At 39.9% G+C, this 19,325-nt stretch overlaps 1 protein-coding gene across 7 annotated transcripts in view; it reads right to left on the bottom strand.

The window, feature by feature from the left end:
• Positions 1-19,325, bottom strand: part of cita (citron rho-interacting serine/threonine kinase a) — a 36,794-nt gene that overhangs the window by 14,234 nt on the left and 3,235 nt on the right. For 5 of the 7 annotated variants that reach the window (XM_027279280.1, XM_027279278.1, XM_027279279.1 and 2 more), the window contains exons 6-24: positions 16,954-17,096; positions 16,512-16,605; positions 16,223-16,429; positions 15,880-16,033; positions 14,335-14,524; positions 10,716-10,821; positions 10,031-10,174; positions 9,713-9,832; positions 8,097-8,267; positions 6,678-6,731; positions 6,528-6,581; positions 5,662-5,802; positions 5,403-5,531; positions 4,823-4,918; positions 4,372-4,488; positions 3,607-3,716; positions 2,781-2,955; positions 558-755; positions 287-340 (exon numbers count right to left, since the gene is read on the bottom strand). In XM_027279280.1, coding sequence (XP_027135081.1) covers positions 287-340; positions 558-755; positions 2,781-2,955; positions 3,607-3,716; positions 4,372-4,488; positions 4,823-4,918; positions 5,403-5,531; positions 5,662-5,802; positions 6,528-6,581; positions 6,678-6,731; positions 8,097-8,267; positions 9,713-9,832; positions 10,031-10,174; positions 10,716-10,821; positions 14,335-14,524; positions 15,880-16,033; positions 16,223-16,429; positions 16,512-16,605; positions 16,954-17,096 — 2,457 coding nt within the window. The remainder of the gene's footprint in view (positions 1-286; positions 341-557; positions 756-2,780; positions 2,956-3,606; positions 3,717-4,371; positions 4,489-4,822; positions 4,919-5,402; positions 5,532-5,661; positions 5,803-6,527; positions 6,582-6,677; positions 6,732-8,096; positions 8,268-9,712; positions 9,833-10,030; positions 10,175-10,715; positions 10,822-14,334; positions 14,525-15,879; positions 16,034-16,222; positions 16,430-16,511; positions 16,606-16,953; positions 17,097-19,325) is intronic. The other 2 variants (XM_027279281.1, XM_027279277.1) reach the window with 1 other exon arrangement.

Raw genomic sequence — 19,325 nt, forward strand, 5'->3', positions numbered from 1 at the left:
ACCTACAAAATCCCACCTGTAACAGAATTATGTCTGCCATGAAGAAATTAGGAAAATATCAAAGAACATGTCTGTGGTGTGTTGACTGTAGTGCAGTAATGTTATCCAGCTGTGTGTTATTCACATCATCCAAACTGGGTTTCTTTGTCAAGGACATCATTCACTAGACTAAAACATTGTGAACTTCTAGAGCTGAAAATGAATCACTATACATTCAAAGGCCTTGTGAAACATTTTGAAAATTCTGCAGCTGAAAGCAGAGACATAAGGCTGTGGCAGCACTTACTGAGCAGCTGTCTCTCAAGGCATCAAACTTGCGCTGAATTTCATCTCTGTGATTCTGTTAGAAACAGGAGAAAATGAAAAACAAAAATAAAAACACATCTCACTGCTTCGTTACAGAATGATGTAATGCTGACACCATTATTTAAAATAGCTTTCCTACATACTGGGTGCATAGTACAGTCTGCCTACATCTGAATGTATTTGTTTTGAACGTATGTACACCTGTATTTTAATGAGTTGCACACATATGTGCTTGCACATGTTTGTCTTACCCTGAGCGCGGTGATCTCCTCCTCAGCCTCAGCGGTGGTCTCCTCCAGCTCAGTCTTTGCTTGCTGCAGCTGGCTCTCCAGGGCGAGACGCGCAGCCTGCAGGCTGCTTATCTGGGATTCGCGCTCCTGCAAGGAGAGGGTCAACTCTGACACCTGTCGCTTGATCTCCAACTTCTCTTCCTCATGTTCTAGGCCCATCTACAAGGAAACAGGACTAGGGTGAAGGCTGTGTGCATATGACAGAGCATATCAGACCTGCAGCAGATTGTATTTGCATATAATTTTCTGCATTTTTTTTTCAACCTGCCCAGAGGACCAGATGGCAGGCATTTTAGGACATCGGGGTGATTCAGAAATTGGACGGAATCTAAAAACTGGTTAAAAATCAACATAGAGGACGGCTTGAAACCATCTGACCCACATCTCTCTGCTGGGCTAACATTTTCTGACACAGACTGATATGAATTTGAAACATGACTACATGCTTTTAGTACGTAACAGCCAATTTCAAGCAGCTGCGATAAACCTGAAAAAGTATCAAATTACTTAAAGTTATTCAGGCTGAATGGGCAGCATAAGAAAGGGGACAAAAGCAGAATAATTGAAGGATGTCAAGCGACAACCAGCAAATATAGAAATTTAGAAACAAATTCTACGACTAAGTGCAAAAATTAGACAGCACAAAGAAAGCTAAAAGCGCACAGTGAAAAATAAAACCTCTGGTAACTGGATTTAAACTGTCATACTTAAAAAAAGAAAAAAAATTCAAGCTTTTTAAGATGAAACAAGTACACTCTGGTAAAGAGTCCTGAAACAATGTAGACTTGAGACACAATAGAGTTTATTTAGCTTCTCCATAGGTTTCTGACTATGAAAGAGTTGGAATATCTGAAAGTACCTAATTCTATGTGAGAGGAATGTGTGTGCGTGTCTGTGTGTAGAAAGGCCAGCAATTAGTGCCAATCTGTGTATCAGGTCTCAGTGGGGAATAGCGTGTGGGGGTAGAGATATGACATCCAGTCAGCAGGATGTCCAACACTAACATCTGTAGACAGCACATCAGGGGTGTGTGAACTCTCAAACAGCAGAGGGGGGGTTGGGGCATTGTGGTTCTCAATTATGTCAAAAACATCTTTTTATAGAATAGGTTCACATTGGATACACATACAGCTAATGGATTTTGTGGTGCCTTTGTCAGTGAGATGGAGTGACATTTTGTACTTTAAAAACTCCTGCCTGGTTTAATGCATTGTGAAATATTCACTGATGGAAACAAGGCCAATGTAAAATGGTTAAAATTTTCTTTGGTTAAATTTAAAAAAGATCCAGTATGTAAGATTTAGGAGGCTCTATTTACAGAATATGTTTGAATATAATATGCTTGTCATCATGTACTATGATTTTATTAGTGTATAATCAGCTGAAAATAATCTTAGAATGAGCCTTTTATATCCAAAGACAGGTCCTCTGCCTGCATAGAGTCTGTCTGGAGTGTTTATGTTCGTATATATAGTATAGTATGTATAGTAGCCCGGAACAGAGAAACTAAACAATGCTTTCAGAAGTGTCCTTGTGCATTTCTTTGTAGCCACTGTAGTTTCTCCTTCCTGCTAGCTAGGAGTGGCTGAGGCAAAGGATTGCAATCAGCAACTACAACAACAACAACAAAAACAGTTAGTTGCCATTAAACTCTACAAACTGCTCTTTTAATGCTATCAACGTTCACTTCACTGAATATTGTAGAAAAGAGTTCTTCTCGATCATAAAGCTTTCAGAGGGATGTCAGACTTTAGAGCAGAGCTGATAGACGACTAGTACCTCGATAAAAGACTAGACTAGATTCCAGACAACATGAGCGCTTTAAAAGTATTCTCTGTTTAGCCATTAATGTCTTACTTTATGTTCATATAGTTAAACATATTCTCACCTGTTGTCAGCCAATGCAAATACATTGTTCTAGAGATAACAAATGAAGGCTGTTGGCTCTACTGGATCTGTAGATACAGGTCGTGTACAAGCCTAATAGCAATTCTGTAGCGATGCCATTACAGACCTACAGCATTTAATTAGCTGTTTATCTGAAAGGGATCTCAACAGATCAGCTGCCTTAATGCCTTTTGTGGGTAGTAATAACGAAAGGTTACACTGAGTGCTAGTTAAAGTGAATTACTTAATCTTGAGCTAACAGCTTTTGAGCTGTGTCTCTGCTTCCTGTTGCCTCACCTCCCGCAGCCTACTCTCCAGTTCCAGCAGCCGGGTCCTCTTGGTCTGCTCCTGTTGACTCATCTTCTCCAGGTGCTCCTCCAGTTTGGCATTTTGGGCCTCTAGCTTGCCTGCCTGAGACTCCAAATAGAACTTTTGCTGCCGAAGCTCTGAGATCATCTCCTCCTGGGCTTTCCTGACAGAAATACACACACCAATGCCTATTACATTTCCTATTTAGAAAAAAACAGTTGCAGTTTTCACACATAACCTTTATTCAACATATAAATTAGATATTTATGCAGAATACAAATTAGTAATGGGAGAGAGCAAGTCACCTGATGTCACCTGTATTTACACCTATAATAACATTTAAGCTCTTTGAGCTCTATTTTTGGTTTCTTAACCAAATCCTGAGAAACAAATCTAAGCAACTATAGTTCGCTTGTTGCTTACTGTGTCTCAGTCTCCTTTTTTGTACGAAGTGAACAGTAAGCTCTTAAAGTGCTTTTTGTGAAAAGCAAAAGAATTCCCTGCTGCACCTAGAAACGAGGTTGTGAGATCGAACCAGAACTGTAAAGTTACAGTCCAGACGGCTAAAAATCAAATTAAATCTCCATAAAGCCAAGGGGAGTTGCAGATTTAGTTGTTATATGATTAATATTAAATATTGATTATAGATGATTTAACCTAAGGGATGGTACACAGTTTACATACAGGGGAGACAGATCAGCCATGGTGCACAAAGATGTAAGTTCGCACTAATGAAGGTATTGGAGGCTCAGGAGAGAGTGTGGGCGGGGGCACTCATAAAAGCATAGTGTGGGAGAATGTCTAGTTAACTCACATATTCTTCTGGGTGTAGATGCTGCTGTTTGCGGCCAGCTTATTAGCCTCTGACAGCTCAGCAATGCGCTGCTCCAAGTTCTTCATCTTGGAATCCATAGCGTTAATAGTCTGTAGGAAAAAAATATAACATGGTAGAAATGACATCCCAACAAACAGTCTCAAATGCAAGGATATATTCGCCTTTGACTGATAGCCAAATCCTCCGAAAGTCATGGTGCACCTGAGCGCAATTCTTTATTAAATAGAAAACTGTATTTTGTGCTGCGGTGAAATCCTATTTAAGTCCATTAGGGTGTTGCTTGAATCTTCTACTGTCAATGTCAGATGACTGCCTCTAAAAGCTTCTTAAACTGCCTCAATTGTACCACTTTAACCAGATTAGGACTTGAGCGAAAGCTTTATATTGCAACATGAAATATACTGCAATTTCATCCAAGTGTACATTCCAATACATCTGAACCACTATAACAAATTACTGTGTAAAGAAACAAAAAAACATCGATGGAGTCTAGTTGTCAAATTCTGCCAACAAATGAAAAGGAGAGTGAAAGGTATCAAATGTTTTAACCCACTGAGATTTAGACACTGGCCTTGCATAATATAACTGAGAGGTGAAACCATTTAAAATCAGAGAATTCCTAGCATTGCAGCTGTTTCTAATGTTGTAAAATGTTTCACTAAAATAAATTGTTTGGCACAGGCAACTTGACACACTTTGAATGTAGGTAGATCACTTTTTAAAAAGCTTGTTGTGTTTCCTTACTGCTTTCTGTTCGCTGATGAGTTTGCAGTTCTCCCTGGATTCTTCCTCCTGCTGGGCCCTTCTGGCCTCAAGGCTCTCTTTGTCAGCCAGGTCTACCTTCATCTGAGCCTCCAGAACCTTGATCACACATAAAGCAGTATAAAGCATTACATTAAATTCACATTAGGTTGAAGTCTGTAATTTGCTACATAATAATGCAATCATTTAAAAAAAAGAAAAAGGAAAGAAAAATCATATAGTGACATTGTTGTAAATGTACAACCTGATGTGGAAACAGTAATTAGTGTGGTGTCAAAAATCACTGTAAAACATGACAGCTCTGACTTTTATAACACCCCAACACTTATTTAAAATGGCAGGGCTGACAAGGAATGACTACATATATATATGGACATTCTCACATATACAGTATACAATTTTCAGTAGCATGGATCATGTAGAGCTGGCCCACCTTGATCTTGTCTTCATAAAGCCTCTCCTTTTGAACCAGTTGGGTTTCCATCCTCTGAGCTGTCGACTGGGCATCCCTCAGGTTCTCCTCCAGTTCCTGGAGGGGGTTAACATCACAACTATAACTGGACACATCATAAACATAAATCCAAATGTCATCTTGATGGTTAGTTCAAGTAGCCTAAAACCCTGGAATCAAATAAGATATGACTGTTGAAAAACAGCCTGCAAACTCAAATAATTCTGCCGTAAGGTATTTTTTCCTCTTTTTTTTAAATTAAGGAAATAAATACATGTATTTAAAAGCTGGAAATTCGCAAGGCGGTTGTCGTGGTGCCTGGTCATGTTAGCACAACTAAAATTATGTGTATGTCAAAATTTATGTAAATCTATGTATGTTATGACACTAATTGACTCCGTAAAATGCTAGCAAGGAGCTCTCTAAACAGAAGTGTGTGCAGTGCGTACATATGTTATCTGAGATAACTGATGAGGCTAGACTGGGAGAGGTAGGCAGGGGGGGTGAAATTAGGGGTTGAGTGGGTCAGAATATTAACAAGCCTTATCTGTTGCTCTCTCACCAGGATCTTTTCAGCCATCTGCTGGATCTGCTGGGATTTGGTCTGAATGTCATCTTTCAGCTTATTCTCCCGCCGCTCAACCATCTCGAGCCTCTTTACCTGGTTTTCAAGGGTCTTCCTGCCCTCCTGCTTACACAACAGAAACAATAAAATAAGACTAACCACAAAGACAAGAATGGTTGTGCTGGGATACTGCGTTCAAAAACAAGCCAGTATTATTCAAAACACTTGATTTAGCATTGTGGGTTTACTCTGGTACCTCTGTCTCTCTCAGGCGGCGTTTTAAAGTGTCACTAGAGTCGGTTTTGCCTCGCAGGCGCTCGAGGTCTCGCTCCAACCGCTCTTTGGCCTGCCGCACATTCTGCAGAAGCTCAGTGGCTTCTGTGCTCGCTTTGACTGCCTGGGGGAGGTCAGGGGGTCAGAGATTGTTAGTGAATCTCAAGACAAAACCTCTTGATATGCTTCCGCAACTCCAACCCACAGAGACATTGATTCAAATGGAAAAAACTACAGCAGGCAGCAGGAATTGGAAAATCTGCTAGATTTTGTATATTGTTATGTGTGGCCAGGTAGTGGGGGTGTTCCACACCTGGGAGTGTGTTTTCTTTTCTTTTTGGGGCTGCTGTTCTCCCTCCTGTCTTCCCTCGTTGTTCCTTCCTCCACAGGCGGCAGTCAATTTGGCAGTCAGGGAGGGGTTAAAGAGGAGGAGGAGGGAGGATGTGTTCTCGGATTCTGGGGCAGCAGCAGCAGCAGCAGCAGCAGGGAAAGCTTTGCTTTTCTTTCTTTTGAGCTGAACCGAACCTTCTTTTCTTATTTTAGTTTGAGTTGGACACCACCGGTAGTCTTGTTTGTCGTTTTGTGTTAAGTTAGGCCTGTTTTTCCCTAGTTAGTGGGGAAGTGCAGGGTGCCCACAGAATCCTTTTTTTTTTGTGTGTGGCGTCCTTTATATGCTGTGGTCTCATTGATCCAGCATTAAGTCAATAGAGATGTGTTGAATAAAAAACGAATGAATATGTAAATAATATTTGAATAAATGTTTTCTTAAAATAATAACTATTAACTAACTTGTTGCAGTTTTTACTTTTCTTAAAGTAATAACTGCAACAAAGACAACAATTAATTTACCTTGGACAATTTGTCCTGGAGCTCCTGGATTTTCACCTGCTGCTCTGAATTGGTCTGAAAAAAACAAAACAAAAAACAACACACATTGAACTCAGTCAGGAACCTTTAAGACTAAGCAAGTAGATTAATCTGACAAGCTTGATCTGTTACCTTCTCTAGTTTGGAGAGAAGTTCCTCCACCTCAGCTTTGCCCTGCTCTTTAGCCTGAAAAGTAGAGACTGATCAATAAAGTACAATCCATCTACTTTCTAGTGCTTTGCAGTGGCAAAAAAACTGGCAAAGCAAAGCAGCTCCCATGAGTTTGGTCTTGTCTTTCTCCTGAAGAATCCCAAAGTGCTTCCAGGCCAAGAGAGTCTGCTATTGGGGTCTCCTCCCAATCAGAGTGTCCAGGCCACTTCTAAAAAGGCAGCATCTAGAGGGCTTCCAAACCATGTGACCCAACCATTTCAGCTTATTTGTGAATGTCACAATGCTATTAAATATATTATCTTCGAGTTTACTTGGAACTATATTTGGACTTTGATTAATTGCACATCAAGAGATGTTTTTGTTTTTAAGATGAAAATGAATATCACATGTTATTATATTTAAGGGTCAGTCGAAGGGAGTACTTCTCAAATACAGTTTGTGATTTATTCAATTTATTCCTTTAAATTATCATTGACAAAGGTATTCGAAAGAATTACACTTAAAAAATACAAGTATGCATCATTTATTCTGTGTCTAGACAGGGTAAATATTTTTAATATATGTCCAATATATTTCTAATACATTCCTTTTGTCTTCTTCTTTCACATAACTAAGATTATAGATGTGTAAAAACTAGACCACGGTTATTTATTCAAATTGATGCTTATGAGGGGTCCTCATATTATTCTATAAGGAGAATAATATAATACTCTTTATTCTCTGTAAAGGATCATTGAAAATCAAAAGCCTGCTTTAAGGCACCATCAAGCACAATTATAGTGTAGCATCAAATGTAATGTATTTTACAAAGAAACATTTGGCATTTCAGTCCATCTGAAGTCTGTCAGATTAAATGAGTGGTCTGCAATTTTATAATCAGTAATGCTGGATGGATGGTATCAGATTTTATCAGACACTACACAACAAATCAAACAGGAAAGGACAGTGTTCTTTGCAGATTGTCTGTTTGTCTCTTCTAAGCTGTGACTTTAGCAAATAGCCTAGAGTGATGTAAAACTATAGTACATGTGAAGTAGTGTAGTATAATGCACAGTGTGGCCTTCATTTATAGAAAACACTGCTGTTTTATCTGGCTGGTTTTTAATGTTTTGAGTAAGAAGATAACACAATGTTACAGCTACCCAAAGCATACAGTAGAGAAACAAACACAATTATTTTTACTTTGGGTTTGTTTTTCAAAGATTTGATTAATGTTTGTGAACCGTGTTCCTTGGCACCTGGAGCACTGCCAGGGTTTCTTGCCCCCCTTTCACATAGTGAATTTTCTGCCTGGATTCTGCTTCAGGGACCAAAAGTGAATCCACCGCCTCTTACTTGACACACATTTATATTGTGTGAGTATCTGTGGTGCAAACATACCTTCTGGATTCTCTGCTGGTATTCCACAGCTTTCCTTTTCAGTTCCTCACTTGTCTGCCTGGAGTCTCGAAGTTCAGCTTCGTAGAGGTCACTGCGGCGTCGGGCAGCTGACAGGTCCTCTTCCAGCTGCCTGATGGTCACCTGCATCTCCTCCAGCTGGGCATGGTATTCCTGAGTCCATAGATAGCACACAGTGGTCATCGATATGGAAAAGAAAAAACTGCCCGCTGAACACCGACTGTATATCAATTAACACGTTTAGTTAAGTTCACCAGCACAATGATCATCTTACAGATAGTATGTCCCTTATAATAGTTTGAAACCTGCCCAAGGACTTCAGGCTGTGATCACGCTCATTCTGTACAAGCTGGAGACAAATCACTGTTGTCATGTAAGTGAGAAAATGAGTTTTTATTTTCTTGAAAAACACATTTTTCTTTCTCAGCAAAGAAAAACTTAGTTTAGTTTGAAAACAATACACCATGACATTTTCAAATTTCCATTGTGTTACAAAATTATTTAACTCAGCAATAGACTTGGTACATGCAGTGTGTGTTTCTTACATAAAATTACTAAAATAAAATAAACTAAATACAATTATTTTATTTAAAAAATGTATTTCTTAAAAAAAAAAAAAAACAGGTCTTAATGTGCACATTTTGACAAGATACAACAGCAGCAGGAGATTGTTTGGCACCGCCTGAACAGAGGAACTGAGCTCTTAGCACTGGCAACAATTGCTGCCAATGCTATACAGACAAAGATATACTTCCCAGATCTGCTGACACTGGTTCATTGTGCAGAGTTCTATAGAAACTGCAGTGCACTGCAGCAATGACCATTTATCACCAAATGTGTCAAAATCAAAAGATAACAACTCAAGGATTACCACTTTAGAGCTGTAGTTGGCAACTTTGCACTACACGGATGACAAGTAAAAGGAAAAATAACTGCTTACGACTATAAAAATCTTTGCAAGACAAGTTACACTGATTTAGTAAACTCATGCTTTCATTCGTCACTTCCTGTGCACCAAGATTTTCAACCACTGAAAACAATGCTGCATGAGGCCACTCGATTGAGGGATGATCATGAGGGATGATGTGTCTTGTCTTGTGTTTTTAAATCAGTGAAATAACATCCTTAACTTCATTTGAATCATAAATATTCATTTAAAAAAAATATGAATGCTGTGTGTCGTTCCCCTGGGAGGAGCGTACGCCAATCTCTTGACTAATGATCAAAGCCTCCTGCACTTTTGTACATTGCAGGGATGCCATCTGCAGAGATGACCTTTATAAGTGCTGAAGACAAGGGAGTCCTCAGAGGGGAAGCCCTGCCTGTGTAACAGGGACACACTGAGAAGAGTATAATCTCACTGCTCCTTTATTACACCTTTATCAGTTATGATGGCCACTATGGAAAGAACCTCCTCAAATATAACTGATAAGATGGCTCTGTGGATGCAGTAGGAATCCATTTTCACTGCACATTTTTTTTTAGTATACAGTAAATACCTCTTAAAGTGTTTAGAGAAAATTCTCCAAATCAACCGCATCATTATTGTGATGAGAAGGAGGAGACAGAGGATCGCTTGAATGAGGAGAATTACATACTTGCTCTTTAATTTCCTGCAGCTTGTTGCTCTGTTCGCGGATGTCATGCAGCAGCTGCATGGCCTTGTCATCCTCTCTGGAGACCTCCACACGTGCCTCTTCCAGGCTTCGCTTTAGGCTCTGCAAACACATATGTGCACACAAACTCAAGGCTGCAGCTCATTCAAATCAATACTGATTTTTTGGAGATGTCGAGAAAAGCGATACACCAAGTACACAACAAAAACAAAAAACACAAACTTACCTAACAACATTACTATGTTTAAACATTTTTTAAAATTCTGCACACACACCGACACAGTTGTTATTATGACTCACGCTGCACTCGGTAATGTAGGTGGCGAGGTCTTGCTCCAGAATGCTCCTCTGCGTCTCAGACGCCTTCAGCTCCACATCCTTCTGGTGGAGTACTGACTCCAGGTCAGTCATTTTACGCTGGAACCTGGAGATCTCCTGCTCCATCTGGATCCACCAGAGAAAACAGCACAATTAGTTGAACAACGATTAGTTGTTAACTTACGGTGGTATACAGAGGTTGTTTTTTGTATTACTTTTTGTGCCTTAAATGCAATAGAAATGAAAATAACTCAAAATGCTCATTTAAAAAGGGTGAGAATTGTTCATCAACGGACTGTGATGACAGCTGACTTATTCCACTCTATTTTCACCCAACTCTGAATGCTTCAAGACAAATGTAGTAATAATGATGTACACACGACAAAATTAACTTGGCTTTCTACCGAAGCACCAGAAGCCCACTTGATCTGTATTAAAGACAGTCAGCCAGAATAAACCAAGAACGTCTGGTTATAAAGCCCATGATGGCATCATTTTTGTTGCTTAAAACTAAATTCCACAATATGGAAATACAGTTTTCAGTCAGCCATCAGCAGCCTTCTTCTAGCCATCTCTTGACAGAGCTGTGAATGACTTGTTTGCCATATAGACTGGTGATGAAATATGAAAAAGTAAAACATATAAAAAGCAAAAGGTCTACCTTCACCTTGTGACATTTGTCTTGAGTTTCCTGTAGTTCTCTGCTTTTAAGGTGCAGTTTCTTTTCCATGGAGTTGGTCTTAGCAGGAGAGTTGAGGCCCGCGGACACTGACCTAAAGGACAACATATATAGTTCCATTGGAGCCCAACACAAGTACTACATGCCTGCGGTAGCACACATCAAAATAAACATGGCGCACATGTCACGGTCAAGAGAAATCAATTAGCAAAGTATCATATCAGCTAACCAAAAAGAGGATAACTTAAAGTCTAATCCTGAAATAGAGCCGCATCATGTATCGGCAAGTCTTAAGTATCGTAGCTGTAATTAAGCTGGCTGAAATGCAGACACAACACCCACACATCATAAATGAGCAGCAGACACTGGCAGCATAAAAATGTGCGTTGACTACAGTTTCCTTTTTACAGAAAAACACTCTAAAGAACATCTAGTCATAACAAGGATACTGACAACAATTAGGATTACAACATTCAACAGGGCATTTTTCAAGTGAGAAACAGCCGAGTATATTTTCGCCGTGGTATATTCAGGACGAAACAAACTACATGAACAAACGAGCCATGTAGACCTGGGAAAATTTGCTGTTTGCCTGACAAAATAATGTGACAGGAGAATTTGGGCTATGCTTTTGCTTGGGGTTGGTCTGCACAGAGCTCTGTAGTGAGAGCAACACACTATTTTTTCTTGTTTATCTAAGCTCATGTCCTATTTTGTTTCTTGTTCTTTTTAGATTTAGAGCAAAAGTGAATTTTCACCTTTCTCTTGACCAGAGAAAAGACCGAAACACAAGTCTCCTAAATGAATGAATGGGTCTGTATGAATGAGTTCACAAATACTGCAGAGGGATCTTTAATAAAATTGACTCAGACTGAGTCACAGTGTTAAAAATAATCACGAAAGCAAGCACTGCTCCCTTCGTCTCTCTGCATCGAAAACATCCCCCTGAAATGTGCACACACATATATAGACAGTAGATATATAGGTTTTCATATCTTTATATGTGTGTATGTATATACAAACATAATACAGGCAGTCTCCAAACAGTCATACACACAGCAATAGCCATTTTTTTTCCACAAGATTTTAAATGAAGAAGCGTTCCAGCTAGCTGAATCTGATGCCAATTAAAAATTTATGTTAGACATCAAAATTCATCAAGTTCTCCAGAGCCTAGTTGAACAGTTTTGGGGGCCACAGTACAGAAAACATGACAATTTAAATATCCTCATGTGGGGTTGGAATGCATTAAGATGCATGTTTTTTTTATCTGTATCTTTCTTAAAACTGTCAAAAATGGTGGTCCATTTGAACCTTAGGCAGGCATAGACATGGATGAATTTCTTCATCACCTTCTGCTGATTTCTCTCCATTCACATCTTTTTATATCTATAATTTAAAAAAACTGGAGCGATTATGAATAATGTTTTGAAGGAACCATGGGTTGTACGTTAAATGTTCTAAAAAAACTAAATCTCAAAAATATAAAATAAAATGTTTTCACATGAGAGAAATTGCCAGGCTACTTGTTTCCTAACTGAGGAATGTGGTAGTCACGTCTTTGTACTGTGGAGAGGAAAATAAATGAGTAGCCAGCGCAGACCGCATTATTGAAGAATCAAAGAGAGACGGGGGCTTAGGGAAAGTATGCAAGTTAAAGGCTTTGCGACACTGATCAGGTAAACAGAAAGCATACATTCACAAAAGCATGCACACGCTGAAGAACACATGATCAAAACACACAATCCTAGACACAACAGATCAGAATACACACAAGCAGGGTAACACAAAGAAGCTGCAGTCATTTTTGTAAATGACCAAAAAATGACTGTAACTGGTCAAAACCAAATAAACGGCTCCATTCAAACTGAAGATGGGAAAAGCTGAACACCAGATCATTCGGTGAAACGTTGCAACTTTTTGCTCAAGCCTGCTTTAGTCCAAAGGTACCTCTAAAACACACACTGTTTTATTAATCATTACCATCTTAGACTGAAACGTATTCTTGCATTTATATTTCTTTATCATCCTCCAAAAAATATGAAAGTCTTCAACAGATTACCTGAAAATTGGGACATTAATTGCTGTGTTACCATGCCAAGGCAAAATTCTGACCAGATGAAAAGTCAATTAATAGGAATCATCCTCTAGGGACTATGAATATCCATACTGTGGCCATCTGGCCGTATCCATTCATGGGAATCCGGTCATGACGGGATATCTCTGCTCTCGACTGAAGTGCTAGATGACTGACAAAACAGACCATCTGACATCTGTCACAATTTGTAACTGTCCTGTGTTATCTCAAATTTAATGACTTTTTGACAGTAAATCACAGATAGATTTTTTTTTTCTTTGAGTATTTTGTTTTTTGTTATTGAATTTTACTAATGAGGAATCAGACAGTTCACACAGAATAAAAAAAAAGGATGTCAGGAACCCCCAAAACACATGATTAGCAATTCATTATGTCTGATTCTGGGTTTATTCAGTTCTCTCTCAGCCCCTCTTTTGGGGATGTAATGAACACGCATATGCATTCACCCACACACAGATTTGACAGATTTTATGAGCTCTGAGCTCCTCTTAATCAAAACGCAGCAAAGAAAATGACTTCAGTTGCTGCTTCAGTTAAAAACCATGAGCAAATGACTGATGGTGTAACAGCAAGAGACAGAGACATTAGAAGAGGGAGGAAAAAAAGAGAGGAGGAGATGAGACGGGTAAAGATGGGGGTGGGGACTGGGAGGAAAAAAAAAAAAACATCACGGTAGTAACCATAGAAATAGATTCTCTTCCCCAATCTGAGCTCTCATCCTTTTCCCTGTCTAATCTGCTAACGCTTTTCCTTCCCTTTCTGTTGCTGCTGCTGTCATGATCCGCAGTCTCCAGGACCATTAACCTGCTAAAGCACTGCCATGGGGCTACAAAAATGAAACCCATCCTCTTGCATTATTATCAGAGGTTAAGAAGCCAAACACCATTAGGGATAATTAAAGTCCCAAAACCCATGCTATAAAAGTCAGAAGCCCATTATACTGCACAGGAACAGAGAAAGCACAATAACAGCAGCAAGGGTGGGAGTGTGTCTGTGTCTGGGGTTCCACCTCTCAGTAAACCTCATTGACACACTCAGCCGCATACCAATCAGCGCCAGTGGCAACATAATGCCAGCTCACACCCTCTGGTCCATTCATTTGATGTATCTATGCGTTGGATCAACTATGTGTGATCCCAAAGCACAAAATCAGGAATCAGAAGAAGAGAGCACCAGAAAACAGGGAGATCCCTCCCCTCCCTCATTCCTTGTCTGACACAGCATATGGCCAAACCCATTTTGGTCTCATCAGGCACAACACTAATGACAGGAATACAACACCAACTGCCCAGGGCACCACACCAGGTCACCCAAAACAGGGATACCTGGAATTTGTTGCCGTGGTAATGGAGAGTATAATGGTAGAACAACAGCCAATGGTAGCATGGGGGTCTTGAGAGACGACAAAGGTGTGTTGAGAGGTGTATTCAGGAGGTCTCTGCGTTACAGGAAAAAGAAGGGTCGTCTGAAATAAATCCAGAGAATGCGTAGTAAACAGATAACACTTACTCAGTTTTGGCCAATGTTGTCAACGCTCTGCTGAAGAACCAGCCTAGAAAGGGCAGATCCTGGCCCCGGAAGCCCACTGGCAGAGCTCCTCGCTGGGCTGCTGAGGCTGGCCGGGGGGCTGCCTGCTCCGGCTCCTCAAAATTAGAGGTGTCATCTTCAGCGTGCAACGCAGGAACAAAAGGCGGGAGAACTGCAGGGGAAAGGATGAGAGGAGGAAGTAAGAGAAGGCAAGGAGAAAGGAATCGGCGACGAGCAAAGTAGTGAAACAAAAAATAAATAAATAAAAAAAAAACGGACAAAATAAAAAAAAACACAACAAGGAGAAAGGGGAGAGAAAGGAAGGGAGGAGGAACGGTGGAGAACGGTGGGAGCCTAGAGTGCGGTAAGTCGCGCGTTGATGCACATGCTGCCTCTCTGTCCCTCCCTCCCTCCTTCGCCCTCTCCCTCTCTCTCATACACACATGCTCACTCGCTCTCCCTCACTGCAGCAGAGCAAGCTAATCAGCTGGAGCCAGAGCTGAAGCATAAAGCTCTATCTGTGTCTACTTATCAATATACCAATTCTTCTTTATAATATAAACATCTACGTATGGGATTCTCTTTTTTATACTGTATTTATATTTATCACTCAAAGAGAATCAATTAATACAATTAACATTCAGGGGGAAAAAAGAAGTTAAAAAAAAATAAAAAATCAATAGATCTTCTCTTCAGCACACAGGGATTAAAAAGCTTCTGCATTTCAAACTGTCTGCTGATAATCAAGAGGATTTTGAACAAACAACTAGATTAATTAATATTCAGCGTTGATAGCAATATTATAAACTGGAAAACAGCTCAGAGGAACTGACCGGCATAGCAATATTTAATAATCGCTTCAGAATCACAAAAAGGCATGAGGGGTTCTGCACAGCAAAATAAACACTCATCACCCCTGCAGCTGTACGTTTTGAATTATAGAGCCACTGTATGGCTGCGGTTCTTTAATGTGACCATGCTTCACTGAAAATGACCATTAATGTGAATGTTATGGGTGTGTTTTCCCTCAGATGATCAGGTGAAAATCTCATACTCTTTGTCATTCACACTCAGATTTGATAGCGACAATGACGTTCGAGCACATGTATTTCCGCCACAGAGAGCGTGCCTGGTGTCGCTAGCGTAAAAAAGATTTGTGCTGCGTCTGTTGAGAAGCAGATGAGTTGCAGATCTTTGCTCTGTCTGCCTCGCTTCTTGTCTCTGCCTCCCTCCCATTCTCCTCCTCAGGAAAGAGCTGGCCTACTGCCAACGGCACACAGAATCTAATTATTTTACTACCGATAACACCACGGGCGAGTGCAATTGCTGTTTGTTGTGCATGTGCCACCACAAGCACACAATACATTTATGTATATTTTGAACAACATTAATACTTGACAACTAGTCATACATCATCTGTCCAGTAACGCGATTACAGTGACAATGTGTCATTGCAAACTAAATTGAGCATTTTTTTTTACTGGAAAGACAGAAGAACAGAGTCTCAAGGGAGAGGAATCTCCTCACCTTGTCTTAAATTGTTCCAGTCTACGCTGGAGAAGAAAGAATGACAGCGGAGTCCCTGGAAACCCAGTCGCTCTTTGGCTCCACACAGCAATCTCTGCAGCAGGTCTACAAACTGCTTACTGGCCCGCGGCTCCTCCGGAAACTTAAGAAAACGCTGGGGGCAAACAACATGGACAAGGACTCATTACATAATGCCTTGACTGATCAGATATTACTTTAAGTAAATTAGATGGCATATTTCCATCAAGTCGACAGGTTACTTCATCCATCTGCATTTCTAAGTAACAGATTGTCACAGATCAAGTACAACTAGTGGCCAATGTCAAAGTGACCATCTATGTACCTTGTAGTTGAGGATGTTATGGATTGTCTTGGTAGAAGTGCCTTCAGCAAAAGGCGACCTGGCATAAATCATCTCATAGGCTATGACACCAAGGGACCACCAGTCACACTCAACCCCATAGGTGCTCTGAGAGCCCCCATTCATGGCGGCCAGGACCTCAGGGGAGAGGAAGTCCTGGGTCCCAACAGGCACTGTGGGAGATGCCACCTGAAAACACGTCAATAAAACACAATGTCACTGCAAATCATACTGAAGTTAATGCACAGAGCAAACTCTATAATCTACTTACTGTTCTGTTAGAAGTCAGCCTGGCAGCTGATCCAAAGTCTGCCAGCTTAATGTGACCAGTCCGATCGATGAGAACATTCTCTGGTTTGACATCTCTGCAAGTGGATAGTTTAGAGGGGATTTGATACTGCTTTTACAGAGCTGTTTGTTGCTTGATTACTGTAATATGTCTGCCGCTCTGATGATAATGGAATACATTTGTAAACTCCAGCAATGTTTTTGTGTTACGTAACATCACACTCCGTGCCCCAGGTTAAATTACAATGCTATGCCCAGTTAATGTTTCCTTCAGGTAAAAACTAAAAGTAAACAAATTATGACATTTAGTGAAGATGCAAGACTACAAATACCATCTTGGGATTTCTGGCATTACTTCTTTAATTGTGTTATTCCTGAAATGTCCTTTACCATTGATAGGTTGGCTTTAGTAGGTGGTGTCTTACCTGTGGACATAACCCAGCTGGTGGACAGCATGAATAGCCTCTACCAGCTCAGCCAAGTAGAACTGAGCCATGGACTCATCAAACTGATCCTCGTATCTGTTTAGTAGGGACATCAGGTCACCTCCTGGCAAGTACTCCATCGCCTGGAGACACATTTGTATGCAGTCAGAAACTGACAGTATAAAACTATGGCCAGCGCTTTGAATTTGAATGAATATGATTAAAATGAACAGGAGGGTCACACGCTGTTGAAACATTTATGCATGCCTATAAATAGTCCTGTATTCAAAAAGAAAAACAAAGCAACAAGTGTATGAGCACAAGTGCTTGAGTGTACATCAAAGCTCTATTCAGCTTAAGATTATAGGGTGGCTCGCCTCATTATAGATTCAGTTATGCAACACAGTATAGCATTGCAGATTTATCTATGATACTGCAGTCAAAGGATTCGTCTTCAATAGCTAAAAATATACCAAGAATAACTGCAATTGTCTTGTGTATCTGTGACCACAGGCTAAATCAAGACATTTACAGTCAAAGCAACATGCCACAACAAGAAAATAAAAAAGATAAATCAATAAGCATCTTATTAGTTTGGAAAAACAAATCCACTTTGGTCATGTCTGACTCAAGTTCTCTTTTCTGCTGTCTGCATCCTGAGATGAAACGCATTGGTCAGGCTGATTTGAGCTTTATGGTGGCTGCAATACAGCCATAACACTCGAGAGCCCCTGCTGCATGAATGGTCGGCGAGTCTGAATGAACGGGAGCATTCTCCAGTGTTACCTAGCAACAGGGAGACTGGGTGCCTCTCTGACACACGGATAAAGATGGATGCTTTGTATTTTCCTCCATGCTCAGTTAGAGAGCAGGGTGAGACAGAGGGGGAGTGAAAAGAGAGGAGGAGGAAGAATGGAGACATACATGCAGGGGGCATGATGGGGGGTTATAAGGAGAGTGAAAGAAATAAACAAAGGGCAGCTAACAGTATGCTAACAGGTCAAAATGTTGATTCTTTGTGAGGTTACTGGCCTTCACCATGATTACACTTGGACGTTGTCTGTGGACGAAACTGACACTGTGCTTCATGGCTGAAGATTAGTTAATCAAGATTAGAGGGACACCAACATTTAAAAAAAAATAACTAGAGCATAATCTACTAATCCACATTAAGTACAGAGATCCAGATGGTGTTTCACTTGTAGGTGGAACACGGTTTTATCACAGTCGTAGTTTCTGGAACATGGCATGATTTTAGTTACTAAATAAATTAGCTACTAAATCACAGCTATGCTCAAAGACTGCACAGAACCACTCAGAGGTCCTGCTCAGATGACTCACCAGCACCGAATAATCTGAACAAAACCCTGGTGATTTTTGGCTGTACTGGTGGATAGATAGCAAGCTAATATGATGACAAAACAAAACTGTGAAGTTGCTGGACTTTTTGTTGTTGTTTGTTTGCTTTTTTATCTTGTGGCTAAAGGCTAACTATTCCCCTTACTTCAAAGAATTTCCTCTATAGAAGTTGTTCTTTGCATTGCTCTTGACGGATCCCTTCCTGTGGAAACTCATGTAGTATTCTGACTGATCCGAGTGTTTTATTAGTCACATTCTGGAAACCACAGCTGTGAAAGAAAATGAAAAAACACCTTCCAATACAGCTGTCTTGTACACTGATTTATACAAATAAGCCAGCAGAAACCAAAGCTGAGCCCAGTGACAGCAGTTTTGATGGATTTTGATTTTTTTTAACTTTTGATGGAGATCAGCCCTCGCTTCTATTTTTTTTAGTACAGCTAGGTAAACACATCCTGACTATTGTCTTCTATTCAACTGACTGGATATTTTCCCAAAATTGTAGGATAATATTATATATATCTATATATATATATATATATATATATATATATATATCTATATATATATTTATTTTAAAAGCAACATTAAGAAAAATCATTTAAACTGAAACAACTATCAACCAACATAAAGAATATACCAAATTACATTTCACGACTGGAAGACTGGATCGTTTTATGCCACTGCACTATACAGGTTGTTTCAAAATGTTAATGAGTCACCAATGACTCAAACAACAGTTTACTTTAAAAAAAAACTTCTTTATAATGTTACACTCTGTGTAAAGACACCACAAGAATATTAATTTAATCTACTACTACAATCACTGATAATCCATAATGGTCGGTACTTTGGATAAATTGAATAACTCCAGATCTTTCAAACACTCACACACTTGTGGTTGAGTTGGAACCAGGTGACATGCATTTTTTTTCATTTGGTATATTTCAAAACACTACCCCGACACCTCCAACAAAAAAGCCTGTACTACGACCCTAGTTTTAAAATATATA

The sequence above is a fragment of the Larimichthys crocea genome, chromosome VI (assembly GCF_000972845.2).
Source record: "Larimichthys crocea isolate SSNF chromosome VI, L_crocea_2.0, whole genome shotgun sequence".
Classification (NCBI taxonomy): Eukaryota; Metazoa; Chordata; class Actinopteri; family Sciaenidae; genus Larimichthys; species Larimichthys crocea.